This window comes from Ascaphus truei, chromosome 20 (assembly GCF_040206685.1).
Source record: "Ascaphus truei isolate aAscTru1 chromosome 20, aAscTru1.hap1, whole genome shotgun sequence".
In the NCBI taxonomy this organism is placed as follows: domain Eukaryota; kingdom Metazoa; phylum Chordata; class Amphibia; order Anura; family Ascaphidae; genus Ascaphus; species Ascaphus truei.
This window is the reverse complement of record NC_134502.1, coordinates 24,714,641-24,734,359: the sequence shown is the minus strand read 5'-3', so window position 1 is coordinate 24,734,359 and position 19,719 is coordinate 24,714,641. Positions and strand designations below refer to the sequence as shown.

Sequence of the window (19,719 nt, the reverse complement as noted above, 5' to 3'; positions counted from 1 at the left end):
TTACCCCATATAACCCCTCCCTATATATAACTCCTCTTATTGCCCCATATAACCCCTCCCTATAACTCCTCCTATTACTCCATATAACCCCTCCCTATAACTCCTCCTGTTACCCCATATAACCCCTCCCTATAACTCCTCCTGTTACCCCATATAACCCCTCCCTATAACTCCTCCTGTTGCTCTGTTGGACTGTAAAATCCCCGCGAGAGATACCACCAGAAGAGAGACTGAGTACTGTGATAAGGCTGGGTAATCATGAACCAGCACGGGGATGGTGTGACACAGAACGACCTCCTAGATAGGGTCACTAAGGAGTTGCACTCATCAACTTCTGTTAAAGATAGTTCTTTATTTCCCAGACCGGGGGGGGGGGGGGGGGGGAGAAGTAGGTGGCAATACACTTATATCAGTGCAATGCAACCAAACAAAAGTAGCATAACTCTGCCAAACAAATGAAACGTCCTCAGCTTTGGTGCTGGGTGGAAGTCCCAGCTAGTCCCCAGATAAGCCCTATGGGAATGCCCTCTCTTGCAGGTTGTAAATCTGTCCGCTAGCTCTGGGGTTTTTTTTAACCCTAAATCCTAATCACAAGCTGATTGGGAACAATTCCTGCATTCTAGGCAGAGTCCAGGACTTGGGTGTGGTTCCCGGGCCTCGCCAAGCGTAGGGGCATTAACCCTTTCCCCACCTACACTCCCTATGTGTCCTGTACACTCCTTCACAGATGGATTCAAGTTTTAATACAGAATGGAGTTAGTTTGAAGAAGATAAGCCATATGTCTAATAAAAAGGTATAGGCCAGAGGTGCCCATCTCCGGTCCTCAAGGGCCACCAACTGGTCAGGTGTAAAGGTATATCCCTGCTTCAGCACAGGTGGCTCAATCAATTGTTGAGCCACTGATTGAGCCACCTGTGGTGAAGCAGGGATATCCTTTACACCCGACCTGTTGGTGTCCCTTGAGAACGTGAGTCGGTCAACCCCCCCCCCCCGGTATCGGCAAACACACCGGCATAAAACTTTGCGAGAACAGCAAAGTTTCAACTTAAATTGAATTTGCCTGTAGACAAAGATGTTTGCTACACGGTTACCTGGCTAACCTGCCAACACATCCAACAAGAGCACCCAGCCCCTACCCACTAACCCACGGACGATGGATAACAGCAAAATGCTGATAGCAGATAAAGCCAGGGTGGGGAAACACGCAGAATAAGGTGTGAATGATGTAGGGTTAATGTCTTTTTTACGTGTGTATATATATATATATATATATATATATAAAGCAGAAAATAGCCGTGTTAGTCCAGTTGCGATAGTGCAGAATAAATTAGTTCTTCAGTATTAAGTGATACCTTTTTTATTGGACTAATAATTTATGTCATTGGACAAGCTTTCGAGAGTTATCCTCTCTTCTTCAGGTCAAGCAATATATATATATATATATCTGTGGTTTGGAAGAGATTCGATGCCTCATCACACTAAGGCAAGGCTGTACTATTGACCCTAATTGTGCGGTTGTGCTTAAATAAAACGAAAATCGACTTTGAGACATGTCCGTCTGACCTTTTCCTTCACAGGTGACCCCGACGCGATGTGGGGGAAATGGAGCCAGATCCCAGGAACATCCGAGTGACCGGAGACTCGAGTGACGGAGAGATTTTGGGAGGGGCTTGACCCCTGAGGGACTGGAATAAGCAGACGGAGCTGAGTATGCCACCGCAGGCGTAGCTGGGCGCCATCGGTAACCCTCGGAAGCCTGACACCCCCGCGAGTCTACGTTACACGAGTTCTGGGCTATGGGCAGCAGTAGGTTGATAGGGGACGTGGGACCTAAGTGTGGCAAGTCCCAAGGGGTATTTGTATTCAAGGGTATTGATCACTCCCGAGAATCAAGGGCAGTATGGAACAGTTTGTAACATACGGTGAAACGCACACAGCGCCCGTCAGCTCACGGCAGAGTCCACCACGATGGAGATGGTTTCAAACATAAAACAAAAAAAAGATATCAATGCGAGGAATCCAATGAGAGAAACGATCAGACAGAGAAAAGAAGTTCCCGCGGATAAGATCGATTTCAACGGGGAAAGCAATCGTGGAACAAAAATAGTAGCAGGTAAAAATGTCATCCTGAAATTGATTAACACACATTCCCAGCTAGCTCAAACTCCCACCCCCACCCCATCATTGTTTTGTATGTCTTTATTTATATAGCGCCATTAATGTACATAGCGCTTCGCAGTAGTAATACACGTGGTAATCAAATAAATAGAGATAAATCATGCTTATATATTTATGTCAACAAGAGAGCTGCTGAGCGTGGCAATTGTATATAACAAGAGACAGGGGGTGCCCAATGCTACATCCCATTGACAAAACATATATGGTAAAAAGTATAAAGTAAAATACTTCAACAATAATATTAAATACTTGGTTATTTAGTTAAACCCTTTGGCCAAAGCGTCATAAGCCTGCATACCACGTCAAGGTATAACCAAATTAATGCAGGTCCTACACTACACTGTGAACCCTTCCCCTTTACCTCTGTAAGAGGGGGAGAACCATTATAGGTCCTGTTCTTTGCAGCAAAGTGAAAAGACCTCCCAAGTTAAAAAGGTGAGGAGGAGTGAGCTCTGGTGGGAGGTGCCACCTACCTCCAAACAACTGCTACCAGTCAGAAAAGTATCTGCATGATACTTTGTGTAACAATAAGGAGAACTAAACGACTGACTTGCAAGTATATATATATATATATATATATATATATATATATATATATATATATATATAGTGCAGAATAAATGAGTTCTCATTTATTCTGCACTATCGCAACTGGACTAACATGGCTATTTTCTGCTTTATATATATATATATATATTGATAGTATTTATGGGGTATTGTGTTGTGCCACTTGTTCATTCGTTGGACTAAGTCATATTTTGTGACATACACACTCATTCTCTGTTTCTCTCTCACAGGAAGGTTAATTTAAGCAAAAAAGTGAGCAGTGTCTTTTCGGGTTAAAATATCACCCCGCGTGAGCACTTTTCGCACATCTCGGAACGGGCCCGCCACCCTGCCCTTCCCCATTATCTCTTTGCGCGCAATGCTCCTCCCTGCAGCCAGGGATTCTGGGAAACAGACGTGCATTTCATTTCCCAGAATCCCTGGCTGCAGTGGAAGCATCGCAGGCGATGAGATAATGGGGGGGAGGGACCGAGGGTCGCAGCCCTGCCTGAGACATGGGGCTGTGCTCACAAGTGGGATTGTAATTTTCTATACACTGTACGTGGGATGATTTTTGTCACTTTTTTTTGCCCAACATAACTTATTTGTAACGATGAACATAAATGTGTGTGTTATGATGCGTCTTCGATCCTAAACGCGTTTCAAATAAATCAAAGTACAAGACCACGTGATATCACATGATGAGTTTATTGATAGAAGAAATGGCTGGCAAACAGTTGAAACAATTGGCTTTATAATACAGGAAGACGAAAGCGCACAACGCCTTTCTGTAATGATAAATGTGTGTTGTGTGTTGGTTTTGTGTCTAACCTTTCCGTGTTTATTTTCTCCGCATTATGTTAACTGTTTGAATTGCAGTGATAAATGAGGTTGCATTTCCAGTTTCTCTCCCCGTGTTAAATGATGTGTTAGCCTTTGTGTGATGTCACATGTTCCGTTTACAGGAGAGAAGGGAAAATGTGAAAAGGGTTTTATGTTAAGGAAATTAGGAATTTTTCAGTCTATTTTCAGCTTTCGGAGGAGAAACAAAACTTCAAAATTGAAATACACGAATACTTTTTTTTTTTGTGCCTCTTGTGATGTTGTTTTCTATATTTCATGTAAAGTCACAGATTCTGTGATAAATTTAATCCATCGGGCGGTGGGAAAGAGAAATTAAGTATATTGTGTACTCTGTCCTTATCAGAGAGCTAATAAAAGATAAGGGCAGGGGCTCTCTGACGTTGCAACCAGCTGCTGAAATAGTAACACATTATATAAGTTAGATTGTCCATCCCCTTTATTCATTTGGTGGCTCTTCTCTGCACTCTCTCTCTAGTTCCAAAATGTCTTTTCTACGGAGTGACGCCCAAGCTGCACTCCATATTCAAGGTGTGGTCTTACTAATGCTTTATACAGTGGCGATGGTCATCCTTCTTCTGTGAGTGACCTATATCTTTGGAAGGGATGTATACCTTATTCTGGTTACAGAACGGTCACCCACAGGTGTAGAATCACCATAGTGTAAGTTTCGGGGAGCCACGCCGCCCTCTCCGGTGGCCAGCACTCTCCCGACACCCGCTCCTGCCTCCGCGGGTCCCGCTGATCCCTCCGGCGGTCATCGCGCTTCAGGCGCGCACCCGCTCAAGCTCCATTAAAGCCATCCCTTTTCGCGAGGACGGGGGGGCGCGCGCAGGCACGCATGCGCAATACACAGTCTCCATCCCAGGGAGCTCACCTGAGCCTTGTTACCCTGCCTCCTATCGCAGCCTTGCTACCCTGCCTCCTATCGCAGCCTTGCTACCCTGCCTCCTATCGCAGCCTTGTTACCCTGCCTCCTATCGCAGCCTTGCTACCCTGCCTCCTATCGCAGCCTTGTTACCCTGCCTCCTATCGCAGCCTTGCTACCCTGCCTCCTATCGCAGCCTTGTTACCCTGCCTCCTATCGCAGCCTTGTTACCCTGCCTCCTATCGCAGCCTTGCTACCCTGCCTCCTATCGCAGCCTTGTTACCCTGCCTCCTATCGCAGCCTTGTTACCCTGCCTCCTATCGCAGCCTTGCTACCCTGCCTCCTATCGCAGCCTTGTTACCCTGCCTCCTATCGCAGCCTTGCTTGGCACACACCTCCACGCTGCAGTTTTCCTATTGGACGCTCTCACCTACATATGCTCAGCCACTGGCACTTTGGCCGAGCATAGCTCTAGTTGCGTTGAACTCACCTCTTCTCTGCCTCCTCAGCCTCGTCCTGCCTTGCTGCTTTTTCCTCGTGTACCGACCCGGCTTTCCACGACCTGACCTCGGCATCCCGACAAAACGGCCATTCTGCTCTCTCTTACCCTGACCTCGGCAAACGGATCACGACGACTCTACCCTCTCCAATTCCGGACCCGGCTAATAGTACCTGCAGCGTCCTGTGCCTCTCCTCCTCTGACACCCGGCAAGTATATCGACCATCCGCACCTCTCCAACCCCGACCCGGCTATTCCGACTTACTCTACACTCCAGAAGCGCCCCCGTGGTTGTGGGTGGCGTAATATCCTTCCCCGCCTCAGCGCAGTGGTCCCGCCTCGTGTGTGGTGAGCACACCGTGACACATAGCTACATGTTTTCACTATTGTCGGCATAATGTATTGTGCTGTACTGTTTATTAAAGCAACCCCTGATTTCCATGGTGGTTGGCATGGGGGAAGAGAGAATGGGAGGGAGGGGGGGGAGAGAGAATGGGAGGGAGGGGGGGAAGAGAGAATGGGAGGGAGGGGGGGGAAGAGAGAATGGGAGGGAGGGGGGGAAGAGAGAATGGGAGGGAGGGGGGGAAGAGAGAATGGGAGGGAGGGGGGGAAGAGAGAATGGGAGGGAGGGGGGGAAGAGAGAATGGGAGGGAGGGGGGGAAGAGAGAATGGGAGGGAGGGAGGGGGGAAGAGAGCATGGGAGGGAGGGGGGAAGAGAGCATGGGAGGGGGGGAAGAGAGAATGGGAGGGAGGTGGGGAAGAGAGAATGGGAGGGAGGGGGGGAGAGAGAATGGGAGGGAGGGGGGGAAGAGAGAATGGGAGGGAGGGGGGGAAGAGAGCATGGGAGGGAGGGGGGAAGAGAGAATGGGAGGGAGGGGTGGAAGAGAGAATGGGAGGGAGGGGGGGAAGAGAGCATGGGAGGGAGGGGGGAAGAGAGAATGGGAGGGAGGGGGGAAGAGAGAATGGGAGGGAGGGGGGGAAGAGAGCATAGGAGGGAGGGGGGGAAGAGAGAACGGGAGGGAGGGGGGAAGAGAGAACGGGAGGGAGGGGGGGAAGAGAGAATGGGAGGGAGGGGGGGAAGAGAGCATGGGAGGGAGGGGGGAAGAGCATGGGAGGGGGGGAAGAGAGAATGGGAGGGAGGTGGGGAAGAGAGAATGGGAGGGAGGGGGGAAGAGAGCATGGGAGGGAGGGGGGAAGAGAGCATGGGAGGGGGGGAAGAGAGAATGGGAGGGAGGTGGGGAAGAGAGAATGGGAGTGAGGGGGAATCTATGCAATGTAGTGCTCGTATAACCACCATCGCACTGGCGCATCGGAGAGACGTTTGGGAGAATAGAGGGTAACATGGTAGGGGTCGGGTATCAGCTATATATCAGTTTGTAGATGTCGCCTTTGATCATAACGCAGGGTGAGATTGTGGATGCCGCGTCCCATATTTCATGCCATATGGCTAAATCTAAATTGGTGTTACGATTTTTCTCCCAGGTTTTGTAGTGGTACAAAGGAGTGTTATTGGGTAAAATAAAGAGAAGGGGGGGGGGGGGGGGAGAGAGGAGATGGAGAAAGGTACAGGAACAACATTTTTACACGCTTGTTATACAGGCTAAAATTCACTTCTATGAGACAGCAGTTACATGGTATACAGTAGAGAATGAGTTTCTTATCATTATAGTTTATTCTTTGTATCCACCTCTGCGGTTGGGCTTTGTTTGCAAAGGGAGCTCAATCCACCACAAAGTCGAGCTAGGGGAGGGTTCCGGGCGCGTGAGAGAAGGCTGGAAGCCGGGGATTATCTGCGAAGGTAAGCCATGGATTCCAGGCTCTCTGAAGGTGTCGTTGAGAAGGCTGCTCAGCTTCTCCATCAGGCACAGGGACCACACCTTGACCCCTATGTTTGTCAGGTCCGGTATTTTGTTTTGGATCCATACTTCTGGTATTTTACCTCTAGTGGCAGTAACTATATGTGATAACAGTTTATCTCTGCTCTTGAGAGATTGTGGAGAGGTTTATTTAAGAGAAATACCATTGGGACCCAATGGTACACCTGTACTAAGGATTCCCTGAGTCCAATTTCGAAACCCGTTGCCATAGTCCGGAAATCTTGGGGCAGGACCACCACATATGAAGAAACGTGGCCTTTTTACCACGCCCTTTTGGGCAGAGTGGGGAGTAACCCGGATGGGTTTAAAATTGTAATGCAAAATGGAGTTAGTTAGAAGATAAGCAAGATGTCTAATAAAAGTATAGGCAAACACACCTGTATGAAGTCGCTAAACTGTCCGGGCCGGAAGACAGAGATTTGTACATGATTACCTAACACAGACATACGAGCCCACAGAAGCACGACCACCCAGCCCCTATATACCAGCCCCCAGAAGCATGACCACCCAGCCCCTATATACCAGCCCCCAGAAGCATGACCACCCAGCCCCTATATACCAGCCCCCAGAAGCATGACCACCCAGCCCCCAGAAGCATGACCACCCAGCCCCTATATACCAGCCCCTAGAAGCATGACCACCCAGCCCCTATATTCCAGCCCACAGAAACACATCCACCCAGCCCCTATATACCAGCCCACAGAAGCATGACCACCCAGCCCCTACATACCAGCCCACAGAAGCATGACCACCCAGCCCCTACATACCAGCCCACAGAAGCATGACCACCCAGCCCCTATATACCAGCCCACAGAAGCATGACCACCCAGCCCCTACATACCAGCCCACAGAAACCTGACCACCCAGCCCCTATATACCAGCCCACAGAAGCACGTCCACACAGCCCTTATGTACCAGCCCACAGAAGCATGAACACCCAGCCCCTATATACCAGCCCACAGAAGCACGACCACCCAGCCCCTATATACCAGCCCACAGCACGACCATCCAGTCCCTATATACCAGCCCACAGAAGCACGACCATCCAGTTCCTATATACCAGCCCACAGAAGCATGACCACCCAGCCCTTATATACCAGCCCACAGAAGCATGACCACCCAGCCCCTACAAGCATGACCACCCAGCCCCTATATACCAGCCCACAGAAGCATGACCACCCAGCCCCTATATACCAGCCCACAGAAGCATGACCACCCAGCCCCTACATACCAGCCCAAAGAAGCATGACCACCCAGCCCCTACATACCAGCCCACAGAAGCATGACCACCCAGCCCCTATATACCAGCCCACAGAAGCATGACCACCCAGCCCCTATATACCAGCCCACAGAAGCACGTCCACACAGCCCTTATGTACCAGCCCACAGAAGCATGAACACCCAGCCCCTATATACCAGCCCACAGAAGCATGAACACCCAGCCCCTATATACCAGCCCACAGAAACACGACCACCCAGCCCTTATATACCAGCCCACAGAAGCCAGACCACCCAGCCCCTATATACCAGCCCACAGAAGCACAACCACCCAGCCCCTATATACCAGCCCACAGAAGCACGACCACCCAGCCCCTATATACCAGCCCACAGAAGCACGATCACCCAGCCCCTATATACCAGCCCACAGAAGCATGACCACCCAGCCCCTATATACCAGCCCACAGAAGCATGACCACCCAGCCCCTATATCCCAGCCCACAGAAGCATGACCGCCCAGCCCCTATATCCCAATCCACAGAAGCATGACCGCCCAGCCCCTATATACCAGCCCACAGAAGCATGACCGCCCAGCCCCTATATACCAGCCCACAGAAGCATGACCGCCCAGCCCCTATATACCAACCCACAGAAGCACGTCCACCCAGCCCCTATATACCAGCCCACAGAAGCACGACCACCCAGCCCCTATATACCAGCCCACAGAAGCATGACCACCCAGCACCTATATACCAGCCCACAGAAACACGACCATGGTCCGTTTCTCACATCGGGTCTGAGGAATTTTGGCCCACTCCGCATTTGAGGGCTTCTTTGCATGGACCACTCACTTCAGTTCCTACCACAACATCTCCATGGGGTTTAGGTCCGGACTGTGACCAGGCCATTCTAAAACATGGAAATGTCTTCTTCTGCAGCCATCCCTTGCTTGGGATCACTGTCTTGCTGCATGACCCACTTTCGCTTCAGCGCACGGACGGGCGGCCTGACGTTCTCCTCTAGAATCTTCTGATACAATGCAGGATTCATGGTTGTGTCAGTGATGGCCAGCCGCGCAGGTCCTGAGGCAGCAAAGCAGCCCCAAACCATCACACTCCCACCGGGATGATCGACGGTTGGGACGAGGTTCTTCTGTTGAAACGCAGTTTCGGTTTTCGCCAAACAGAACGTTTCTCATTGAGGCCAAAAAGTTAGGTGTATACTTATACAGATATGCACATTCATAAGTGCTATGCAAGAGATGGAGGCGTGAGGAGTGTCTGAGCGTCAGCGAGTGTGAGGGAGCGTGTGAAAGTGTGCGGACGAGTGTTTGTGAGAGCGTCATTGAGCTCACACTTGGGCAAGAGAGTGTCAGCCCGCCCGAGAGCATCTGCGAGCACACGCTAGTGCGTGCAAGAAACCGCCAGCACTTGCAAGTGTCAGCGAGCGCGTGTGCGCATGAGCGTTGGCGAGCGTGTGCGAGAGCGTCAGCATGTGTGCATCACAAACAGTGCCGCCAGCAGGGGACAGGAGGGTTAGCTCAACAAAATGCTGGCCCCGGAGTATTTGATATTTTTGACCACCCCCTGCTATATGTACACACAAACGTGAATTAATCTCTCTGGCCCAAGCGTGCGCACTTGAGCCACAGCGTTTGTAAGGGTGCGCGTGTCTGCGTGCTTGCGAGAGAGCGGCTGCAGGCGCCCGTGGGATTGTGTCGGCAGGCGCAAGCTTGCAAGAGCGTCAGCGGGCGCGCGTTTGCGAGAGTGTCAGCGAGAGCGCCTGCATCACAAACACACAGTGACAGACACCAACAGGAGGGTTAGCGTAGCTGGAAGTCCCCCCTCCCCCAAAAAACCCGCAGGCCCGAGTACCTTATATTGTTGTTCGCCCCTGCTATAGGTGCACCTCTAAACATATTCACCTAGATATACACACAAACACAATATACACAGAGAAACGTGTACATTTTTCTAGACCGGTATTGGTCCATATACATGTGAAACACCCAACATATACAAACAAATACGTACATTTTTATCTAGATCCACACGCACGTGTGATCTGCTTCCGACAACGTGTCGCGTTGCCCGCGCCCCACCCCTCCTAATCCAGCTGCTCCTCGGGCATGACGACGGGCAGGAACTTGCTCACGTAAAGCTTCTCGTTCTCCTGCGAGTGGAGATCTCTCCACGAGATCGTTCTCATGTCGGGCGGGAGGTGGGCGAACTCCTCGTCGTTCACGTCAAAGTCCTTCATCCGGGAGCGCAGGACCCACCAGCGCCCGAGGAACCCCACGTCCAGGACCCGGCCGGGGAAGTCCACCCAGCGAGGCTCGAGGTGCGGGCAGCGGGCGTGGTAAACGTCACAGGCCGGGTCGTGGGGCGACTCGTACATGACGGAAAGGAACACGAGGTTAGCGTGATGCAGGCGGCCTTGGTTGTCCAGATCGATGAGGCGCTGAGTGTGCCGGTCGGATTTGCCGTTCCGCGTCCAGGGGGAGAGGAGGAGGAGGGTGCCGGCGGCGTCCAGCATGGAGCAGTGGAAGGAGTCGTCAGAGGGAGCGTTGGAGCCGCAGAGGACGGCGCCTGTGATGACAGAGAGGTACAGTGCAGCTTTGCCCGGGCGCTCCTTGGCGCCCACTGCAATGTCCTTGCAGGCTTCGGCGTAGTCGTGAAGGAGACTTTTCATCCAGACTCCTGGGAGAAGGAGAGAGAGAGAAGGGTGACACAGTGACACAGACAGGAGGGAGCTATGGGACATGGAGTCTGTCCCTCCCCCCGCAGGGTGACACAGTGACACATACAGGAGGGAGCTATGGGACATGGAGTCTGTCCCTCCTCCCGCAGGGTGACACAGTGACACAGACAGGTGGGAGCTATGGGACATGGAGTCTGTCCCTCCCCCCGCAGGGTGACACAGTGACACAGACAGGAGATAGCTATGGGACATGGAGTCTGTCCCTCCCCCGCAGGGTGACACAGTGACACAGACAGGAGGGAGCTATGGGACATGGAGTCTGTCCCTCCCCCCGCAGGGTGACACAGTGACACAGACAGGAGGGAGCTATGGGACATGGAGTCTGCCCCTCCCCCCGCAGGGTGACACAGTGACACAGACAGGAGGGAGCTATGGGACATGGAGTCTGTCCCTCCCACAGCAGGGTGACACAGTGACACAGACAGGAGGGAGCTATGGGACATGGAGTCTGTCCCTCCCCCCGCAGGGTGACACAGTGACACAGACAGGAGGGAGCTATGGGACATGGAGTCTGTCCCTCCCACCGCAGGGTGACACAGTGACACAGACAGGAGGGAGCTATGGGACATGGAGTCTGTCCCTCCCCCCGCAGAGTGACACAGGCAGGAGGGAGCTATGGGACACGGAGTCTGTCCCTCCCCAGCAGGGTGACACAGTGACACAGACAGGAGGGAGCTATGGGACATGGAGGCTGTCCCTCCCCCCGCAGGGTGACACAGTGACACAGACAGGAGGGAGATATGGGACATGGAGTCTGTCCCTCCCCCCGCAGGGTGACACAGTGACACAGACAGGAGGGAGCTATGGGACATGGAGTCTGTCCCTCCCACAGCAGGGTGACACAGTGACACAGACAGGAGGGAGCTATGGGACATGGAGTCTGTCCCTCCCCCCGCAGGGTGACACAGTGACACAGACAGGAGGGAGCTATGGGACATGGAGTCTGTCCCTCCCACCGCAGGGTGACACAGTGACACAGACAGGAGGGAGCTATGGGACATGGAGTCTGTCCCTCCCCCCGCAGGGTGACACAGTGACACAGACAGGAGGGAGCTATGGGACGTGGAGTCTGTCCCTCCCCCCGCAGGGTGACACAGTGACACAGACAGGAGGGAGCTATGGGACATGGAGTCTGTCCCTCCCCCCGCAGGGTGACACAGACAGGAGGGAGCTATGGGACACGGAGTCTGTCCCTCCCCAGCAGGGTGACACAGTGACACAGACAGGAGGGAGCTATGGGACATGGAGGCTGTCCCTCCCCCGCATGGTGACACAGTGACACAGACAGGAGGGAGCTATGGGACACGGAGTCTGTCCCTCCCCCGCAGGGTGACACAGTGACACAGACAGGAGGGAGCTATGGGACACGGAGTCTGTCCCTCCCCAGCAGGGTGACACAGTGACACAGACAGGAGGGAGCTATGGGACATGGAGGCTGTCCCTCCCCCGCATGGTGACACAGTCACAGGCAGGAGGGAGCTATGGGACATGGAGTCTGTCCCTCCCACCGCAGGGTGACACAGTGACACAGGCAGGAGGGAGCTATGGGACATGGAGTCTGTCCCTCCCCCCGCAGGGTGACACAGTGACACAGACAGGAGGGAGCTATGGGACATGGAGTCTGTCCCTCCCCCCGCAGGGTGACACAGTGACACAGACAGGAGGGAGCTATGGGACATGGAGTCTGTCCCTCCAACCGCAGGGTGACACAGACAGGAGGGAGATATGGGACATGGAGTCTGTCCCTCCCGCCGCAGGGTGACACAGTGACACAGACAGGAGGGAGCTATGGGACATGGAGTCTGTCCCTCCCACCGCAGGGTGACACAGACAGGAGGGAGATATGGGACATGGAGTCTGTCCCTCCCGCCGCAGGGTGACACAGTGACACAGACAGGAGGGAGCTATGGGACATGGAGTCTGTCCCTCCCCCCGCAGGGTGACACAGTGACACAGACAGGAGGGAGCTATGGGACATGGTCTGTCCCTCCCACTGCAGGGTGACACAGTGACACAGACAGGAGGGAGATATGGGACATGGAATCTGTCTCTCCCACCGCAGGGTGACACAGTGACACAGTAGGAGGGAGCTATGGGACATGGAGTCTGTCCCTCCCCCTGCAGGGTGACACAGACAGGAGGGAGCTATGGGACATGGAGTCTGTTCCTCCCACCGCAGGGTGACACAGTGACACAGACAGGAGGGAGCTATGGGACATGGAGTCTGTCCCTCCCCCCGCAGGGTGACACGGTGACACAGACAGGAGGGAGCTATGGGACATGGAGTCTGTCCCTCCCCCTGCAGGGTGACACAGACAGGAGGGAGCTATGGGACATGGAGTCTGTCCCTCCCCCCGCAGGGTGACACAGTGACACAGGCATGAGGGAGCTATGGGACATGGAGTCTGTCCCTCCCACCGCAGGGTGACACAGTCAGGAGGGAGATATGGGACATGGAGTCTGTCCCTCCCACCGCAGGGTGACAGACAGGAGGGAGCTATGGGACATGGAGTCTGTCCCTCCCACCGCAGGGTGACACAGTGACACAGACAGGAGGGAGCTATGGGACATGGAGTCTGTCCCTCCCACCGCAGGGTGACACAGACAGGAGGGAGATATGGGACATGGAGTCTGTCCCTCCCCCCGCAGGGTGACACAGTGACACAGACAGGAGGGAGATATGGGACATGGAGTCTGTCCCTCCCCCCGCAGGGTGACACAGTGACACAGACAGGAGGGAGCTATGGGACATGGGGTCTGTCTCTCCCACAGCAGGGTGACACAGTGACACAGTAGGAGGGAGCTATGGGACATGGAGTCTGTCCCTCCCCCTGCAGGGTGACACAGTCAGGAGGGAGCTATGGGACATGGAGTCTGTCCATCCCCCCGCAGGGTGACACAGTCAGGAGGGAGCTATGGGACATGGAGTCTGTCCCTCCCCCCGCAGGGTGACACAGTGACACAGACAGGAGGGAGCTATGGGACATGGAGTCTGTCCCTCCCCCCGCAGGGTGACACAGTGACACAGACAGGAGGGAGCTATGGGACATGGAGTCTGTCCCTCCCCCTGCAGGGTGACACAGTCAGGAGGGAGCTATGGGACATGGAGTCTGTCCATCCCCCCGCAGGGTGACACAGTCAGGAGGGAGCTATGGGACATGGAGTCTCTCCCTCCCACCGCAGGGTGACACAGTGACACAGACAGGAGGGAGCTATGGGACATGGAGTCTGTCCCTCCCCCCGCAGGGTGACACAGTGACACAGACAGGAGGGAGCTATGGGACATGGAGTCTGTCCCTCCCACCGCAGGGTGACACAGACAGGAGGGAGCTATGGGACATGGAGTCTGTCCCTCCCACCGCAGGATGACACAGTGACACAGACAGGAGGGAGATATGGGACATGGAGCCTGTCCCTCCCACCGCAGGGTGACACAGTCAGGAGGGAGCTATGGGACATGGAGTCTGTCCCTCCCACCGCAGGGTGACACAGTAGGGAACTATGGGACATGGAGTCTGTCCCTCCCCCTGCAGGGTGACACAGACAGGAGGGATCTATGGGAACCCTGTATATTACAGAAAAAAGGGAGGGGGGAGAGGGGACCCGTTCGGTCTCTTCGCAATGGTAATATAGGGGAATGCAGGGTGCACTAGGGGAATAATAGTAACAAATAAAAAGAACAGCCCTATAACCCTGCATCACATAGAGCAGCCCCAGAACCCTGCATCACATAGAGCAGCCCCGGAACCCTGCATCACATAGAGCAGCCCCAGAACCCTGCATCACATAGAGCAGCCCCAGAACCCTGCATCACATAGAGCAGCCCTAGAACCCTGCATCACATAGAGCAGCCCTAGAACCCTTCATCACATAGAGCAGCCCTAGACCCCTGTATCACATAGAGCAGCCCTAGAAACCTGCATCACATAGAGCAGCCCTAGAACCCCGCATCACATAGAGCAGCCCTAGAACCCTGCATCACATAGAGCAGCCCTAGAACCCTGCATCACATAGAGCAGCCCTAGAACCCTGCATCACATAGAGCAGCCCTAGAACCCTTCATCACATAGAGCAGCCCTAGAACCCTGCATCACATAGAGCAGCCCTAGAACCCTTCATCACATAGAGCAGCCCTAGACCCCTGTATCACAGAGCAGCCCTAGAACCCTGTATCACATAGGCAGTCCTAGAACCCTGTATCACATAGAGCAGCCCTAGACCCCTGTATCACATAGAGCAGCCCTAGACCCCTGTATCACATAGAGCAGCCCTAGAACCCTGTATCACATAGAGCAGCCCTAGAACCCTGTATCACATAGAGCAGCCCTAGAACACTGTATCACATAGAGCAGCCCCAGACCCCTGTATCACATAGAGCAGCCCTAGAACCCTGTATCACATAGAGCAGCCCTAGAACCCTGTATCACATAGAGCAGCCCCAGACCCCTGTATCACATAGAGCAGCCCTAGAACCCTGCATCACATAGAGCAGCCCTAGAACCCTGCATCACATAGAGCAGCCCTAGACCCCTGTATCACATAGAGCAGCCCTAGACCCCTGTATCACATAGAGCAGCCCTAGAACCCTGTATCACATAGAGCAGCCCTAGAACCCTGTATCACATAGAGCAGCCCTAGAACACTGTATCACATAGAGCAGCCCCAGACCCCTGTATCACATAGAGCAGCCCTAGAACCCTGCATCACAGAGCAGCCCTAGAACCCTGCATCACATAGAGCAGCCCTAGAACCCTGCATCACATAGAGCAGCCCTAGAACCCTGCATCACATAGAGCAGCCTAAGAACCCTGCATCACATAGAGCAGCCCCAGACCCCTGTATCACACAGAAAGAGCAGCCCTAGACCCCTGTATCACATAGAAAGAGCTCTAGAACCCTGTATATTACACACATGTCCTGTATAATGCCACCTCCTCTCCCTACCGATCTTTCCGCTCCTCACTCGCTCCCACACCCCCGGCCTCCTCGCTGCTGCTTCCCCTACCGGGGCCCCGGAGCACGACCTCCTGCACAGCACATGCAGACAGCGACTTGCCATCTTCTTCCGCCAGCAGCAGCACGCCACTTCCGGTCCCCTGCCCTTACTACTGCACGCCACCCCAAACCACTCCGGAAGGAAACACGAACAGGGAAGATCAGTTCCACTCCGTTATTACCGAGATAACACGAAGTATTATTATTATTATTGTTCCTATTGTCACCAACAAGGCAATCCGTCACCATAGTGTAGTTCATTTATTTAATATTAGTGATAAGTCAATTAAACCAATTAATACATCAATTAATGCATACGTCAAGCTATGCATGTATCAATTAGCATATTAGTTAGGTTAATACATAGATTAATTCATTAAACCGATGTGTACATCAATTAATACATGAAACTAATACATCAACAAACATCAATTAATGCATCGGATACTTTATCTAAGCTGAAACATCCATGTGTACATGAAACTATTACCGCAATGACAACACCAATTAAGTTATTGAATATATCAATTCATATATTATTTAAGCAAATGAGTAAATCAAATTAGAATAAGGAATGCAAACCATCCTACTATAAGATATTATTCCTATTAATATGAATACAGTATATAGATAGATACAATTATTATTATTATTATTATTAATGTGTCCTCAAATTATTATTGCTGTTGGCAGTTGATCCCTTGTTTATGTTTCATCTACCTATTATTATTATTATTATTATACTAATATCTGCTCAATTATATAATCATAGAACGTAATGACTCTCTATTAGCCATGTATTTCATTTATTAATTTTTATTTTTATTTATAAAAATATTTTACCAGGAAGTAATACATTGAGAGTTACTTCTCGTTTTCAAGTATGTCCTGTGCATACCAAAGCTTCCTATTCATAACATACACAGCCACATACATAGCCACAAAGCTTCCTGTTCATAACATACATAGCCACATACTCAGCCACAAAGCTTCCTGTTCATAACATACATAGTCACATACACAGCCACGAAGCTTCCTGTTGATAACATACATAGCCACATACACAGCCACGAAGCTTCCTGTTCATAACATACATAGCCACATACACAGCCACAAAGCTTCCTGTTCATAACATACATAGTCACATACACAGCCACGAAGCTTCCTGTTGATAACATACATAGCCACATACTACATAGCCACAAAGCTTCCTGTTGATAACATACATAGCCACACACAGTCACATACATAGCCACAAAGCTTCCTGTTGTTAACATACATAGCCACATACACAGCCACGAAGCTTCCTGTTGATAACATACATAGCCACACACATAGTCACATACATAGCCACAAAGCTTCCTGTTGATAACATACATAGCCACACACACAGTTACATACACAGCCACAAAGCTTCCTGTTGATAACATACATAGCCACAAAGCTTCCTGTTGATAACATACATAGCCACGAAGCTTCCTGTTGATAACATACATAGCCACAAAGCTTCCTGTTGATAACATACATAGCCACGAAGCTTCCTGTTAATAACATACATAGCCACGAAGCTTCCTGTTGATAACATACATAGCCACATACACAGCCACGAAGCTTCCTGTTGATAACATACATAGCCACAAAGCTTCCTGTTGATAACATACATAGCTACATACACAGCCACAAAGCTTCCTGTTGATAACATACATAGCCACATACACAGCCACAAAGCTTCCTGTTGATAACATACATAGCCACGAAGCTTCCTGTTGATAACATACATAGTCACATACATAGCCACAAAGCTTCCTGTTGATAACATACATAGCTACATACACAGCCACAAAGCTTCCTGTTGATAACATACATAGCCACATACACAGCCACAAAGCTTCCTGTTGATAACATACATAGCCACGAAGCTTCCTGTTGATAACATACATAGCTACATACACAGCCACAAAGCTTCCTGTTGATAACATACATAGCCACAAAGCTTCCTGTTGATAACATACATAGCCACATACACAGCCACAAAGCTTCCTGTTGATAACATACATAGCCACGAAGCTTCCTGTTGATAACATACATAGCCACATACACAGCCACGAAGCTTCCTGTTGATAACATACATAGCCACGAAGCTTCCTGTTGATAACATACATAGCCACATACACAGCCACGAAGCTTCCTGTTGATAACATACATAGCCACAAAGCTTCCTGTTGATAACATACATAGCTACATACACAGCCACAAAGCTTCCTGTTGATAACATACATAGCCACATACACAGCCACAAAGCTTCCTGTTGATAACATACATAGCCACGAAGCTTCCTGTTGATAACATACATAGCTACATACACAGCCACAAAGCTTCCTGTTGATAACATACATAGCCACATACACAGCCACGAAGCTTCCTGTTGATAACATACATAGCTACATACACAGCCACAAAGCTTCCTGTTGATAACATACATAGCCACGAAGCTTCCTGTTGATAACATACATAGCCACATACATAGCCACGAAGCTTCCTGTTGATAACATACACAGCCACAAAGCTTCCTGTTGATAACATACATAGCCACGAAGCTTCCTGTTGATAACATACATAGCCACATACATAGCCACGAAGCTTCCTGTTGATAACATACACAGCCACAAAGCTTCCTGTTGATAACATACATAGCCACGAAGCTTCCTGTTGATAACATACATAGCCACATACATAGCCACGAAGCTTCCTGTTGATAACATACATAGCCACGTGAAAGGAGCCCCCTCACTACATAATATTCTGCCACGGCGGCCACCTAGAGCCAGGATGGATTCCAGCTACACAGTAACATACGAGAGAACAGCAGAAAGCACGTGGACTGGTTTAACCCGTGTTTGCATCGATTGTGAATGGGGCGACGTTCCTGCCCTAATCTCGGACCATCCTCACGATCTCGTTGTGCGGCCGCTCCGGGATTACGGCGGAAACATCGACCAGGTGACAACAAATGAAAAGGCCGATTAAGCAAGTTCCACGTGCTTTGTAATATCCGCTCATCGCATACATAGAGCAGGACGGTAACGCGTCTCACTGTTCTATTAATAATGCCGGAATAATTAATAACGCCGGATTTCCTCTCGCTGCTAACACTTCAGAACAAGGATCTGAAGATGTGTCTCCCTACCTAATACATCCCAGTGACGCCCCGGCCTGTGATATCTCCATGGATGGAGTAAATATTAATGATCACATTATCTCATGGTTCAGCAAAATCTTACTATTAGAACCATTATTAGCATCTTCTGCGGTTCTTGTAGGTGTTATTGTATTATTAGCCTCCGTCCACGTAATAATAAATATAATGAACATATCATCGTTAACAATGGTGAGATGTTAGCGCTAACAACAAAATAAAAATAATACATTCAAATAATAATAATAAAAACGGAATACTAAAATAAATCTACTAATATTAACAGCAGTAATAATGAGACCAAAATAATACAATTATACACATAATAATAATAAAATAATCTAGTGATATAAAAATTAAATAATGCAGCAATAATAATAGATGATACAATAACAGTATAAATATAATACAATTTAATAATAATAATAATAATAATAATAATATAAATAATATGTGATACAATAACAGTATAAATATAATACAATTATAATAATATTAATAATACTAATAGAAATATTTGATACAACAACAGTATAAATATAATACAATTATATAATAATAATAATATTATTATTATTATTATTATTAATAATAATAATAATAATAATAATAATAATAATAATTCACCCTTTATCAGGGCCCTTTGTAATCTTGGCGTCTGTTTCCCCCCGGAAAGATTTGCTGTCGCATTAGATCCGGGATGTACCACTGTAGTGCGGG

At 50.3% G+C, this 19,719-nt stretch overlaps 1 protein-coding gene across 2 annotated transcripts; it reads right to left on the bottom strand.

Annotated features, from left to right (window-relative positions):
* Positions 1–9,998: 9,998 nt before the first annotated feature.
* On the bottom strand, positions 9,999–15,899 carry TIMM29 (translocase of inner mitochondrial membrane 29). 2 transcript variants are annotated; one of them, XM_075577481.1, is made up of 2 exons: positions 15,753–15,899; positions 9,999–10,747 (listed from the first exon to the last, which is right to left on the bottom strand). In XM_075577481.1, exons 1-2 carry the CDS (start codon positions 15,865–15,867, stop codon positions 10,155–10,157), a joined length of 708 nt encoding a protein of 235 aa, XP_075433596.1. In that variant the 5' UTR covers positions 15,868–15,899; the 3' UTR covers positions 9,999–10,154. The 2 variants fall into 2 exon arrangements, with proteins under 2 accessions (XP_075433596.1, XP_075433595.1); XM_075577480.1 differs by having other exon boundaries at positions 15,721–15,854.
* Positions 15,900–19,719: the final 3,820 nt, after the last annotated feature.

Coding starts and splice junctions, on each gene's coding strand:
- TIMM29 (XM_075577481.1), bottom strand. CDS start 15,867: ATGGCAAGTCGCTGTCTGCATGTGCTGTGCAGGAGGTCGTGCTCCGGG. Junction 10,748..15,752: donor AGTGAGGAGCGGAAAGATCG/GTAGGGAGAGGA, acceptor TCCTTCTCCCAG/GAGTCTGGATGAAAAGTCTC.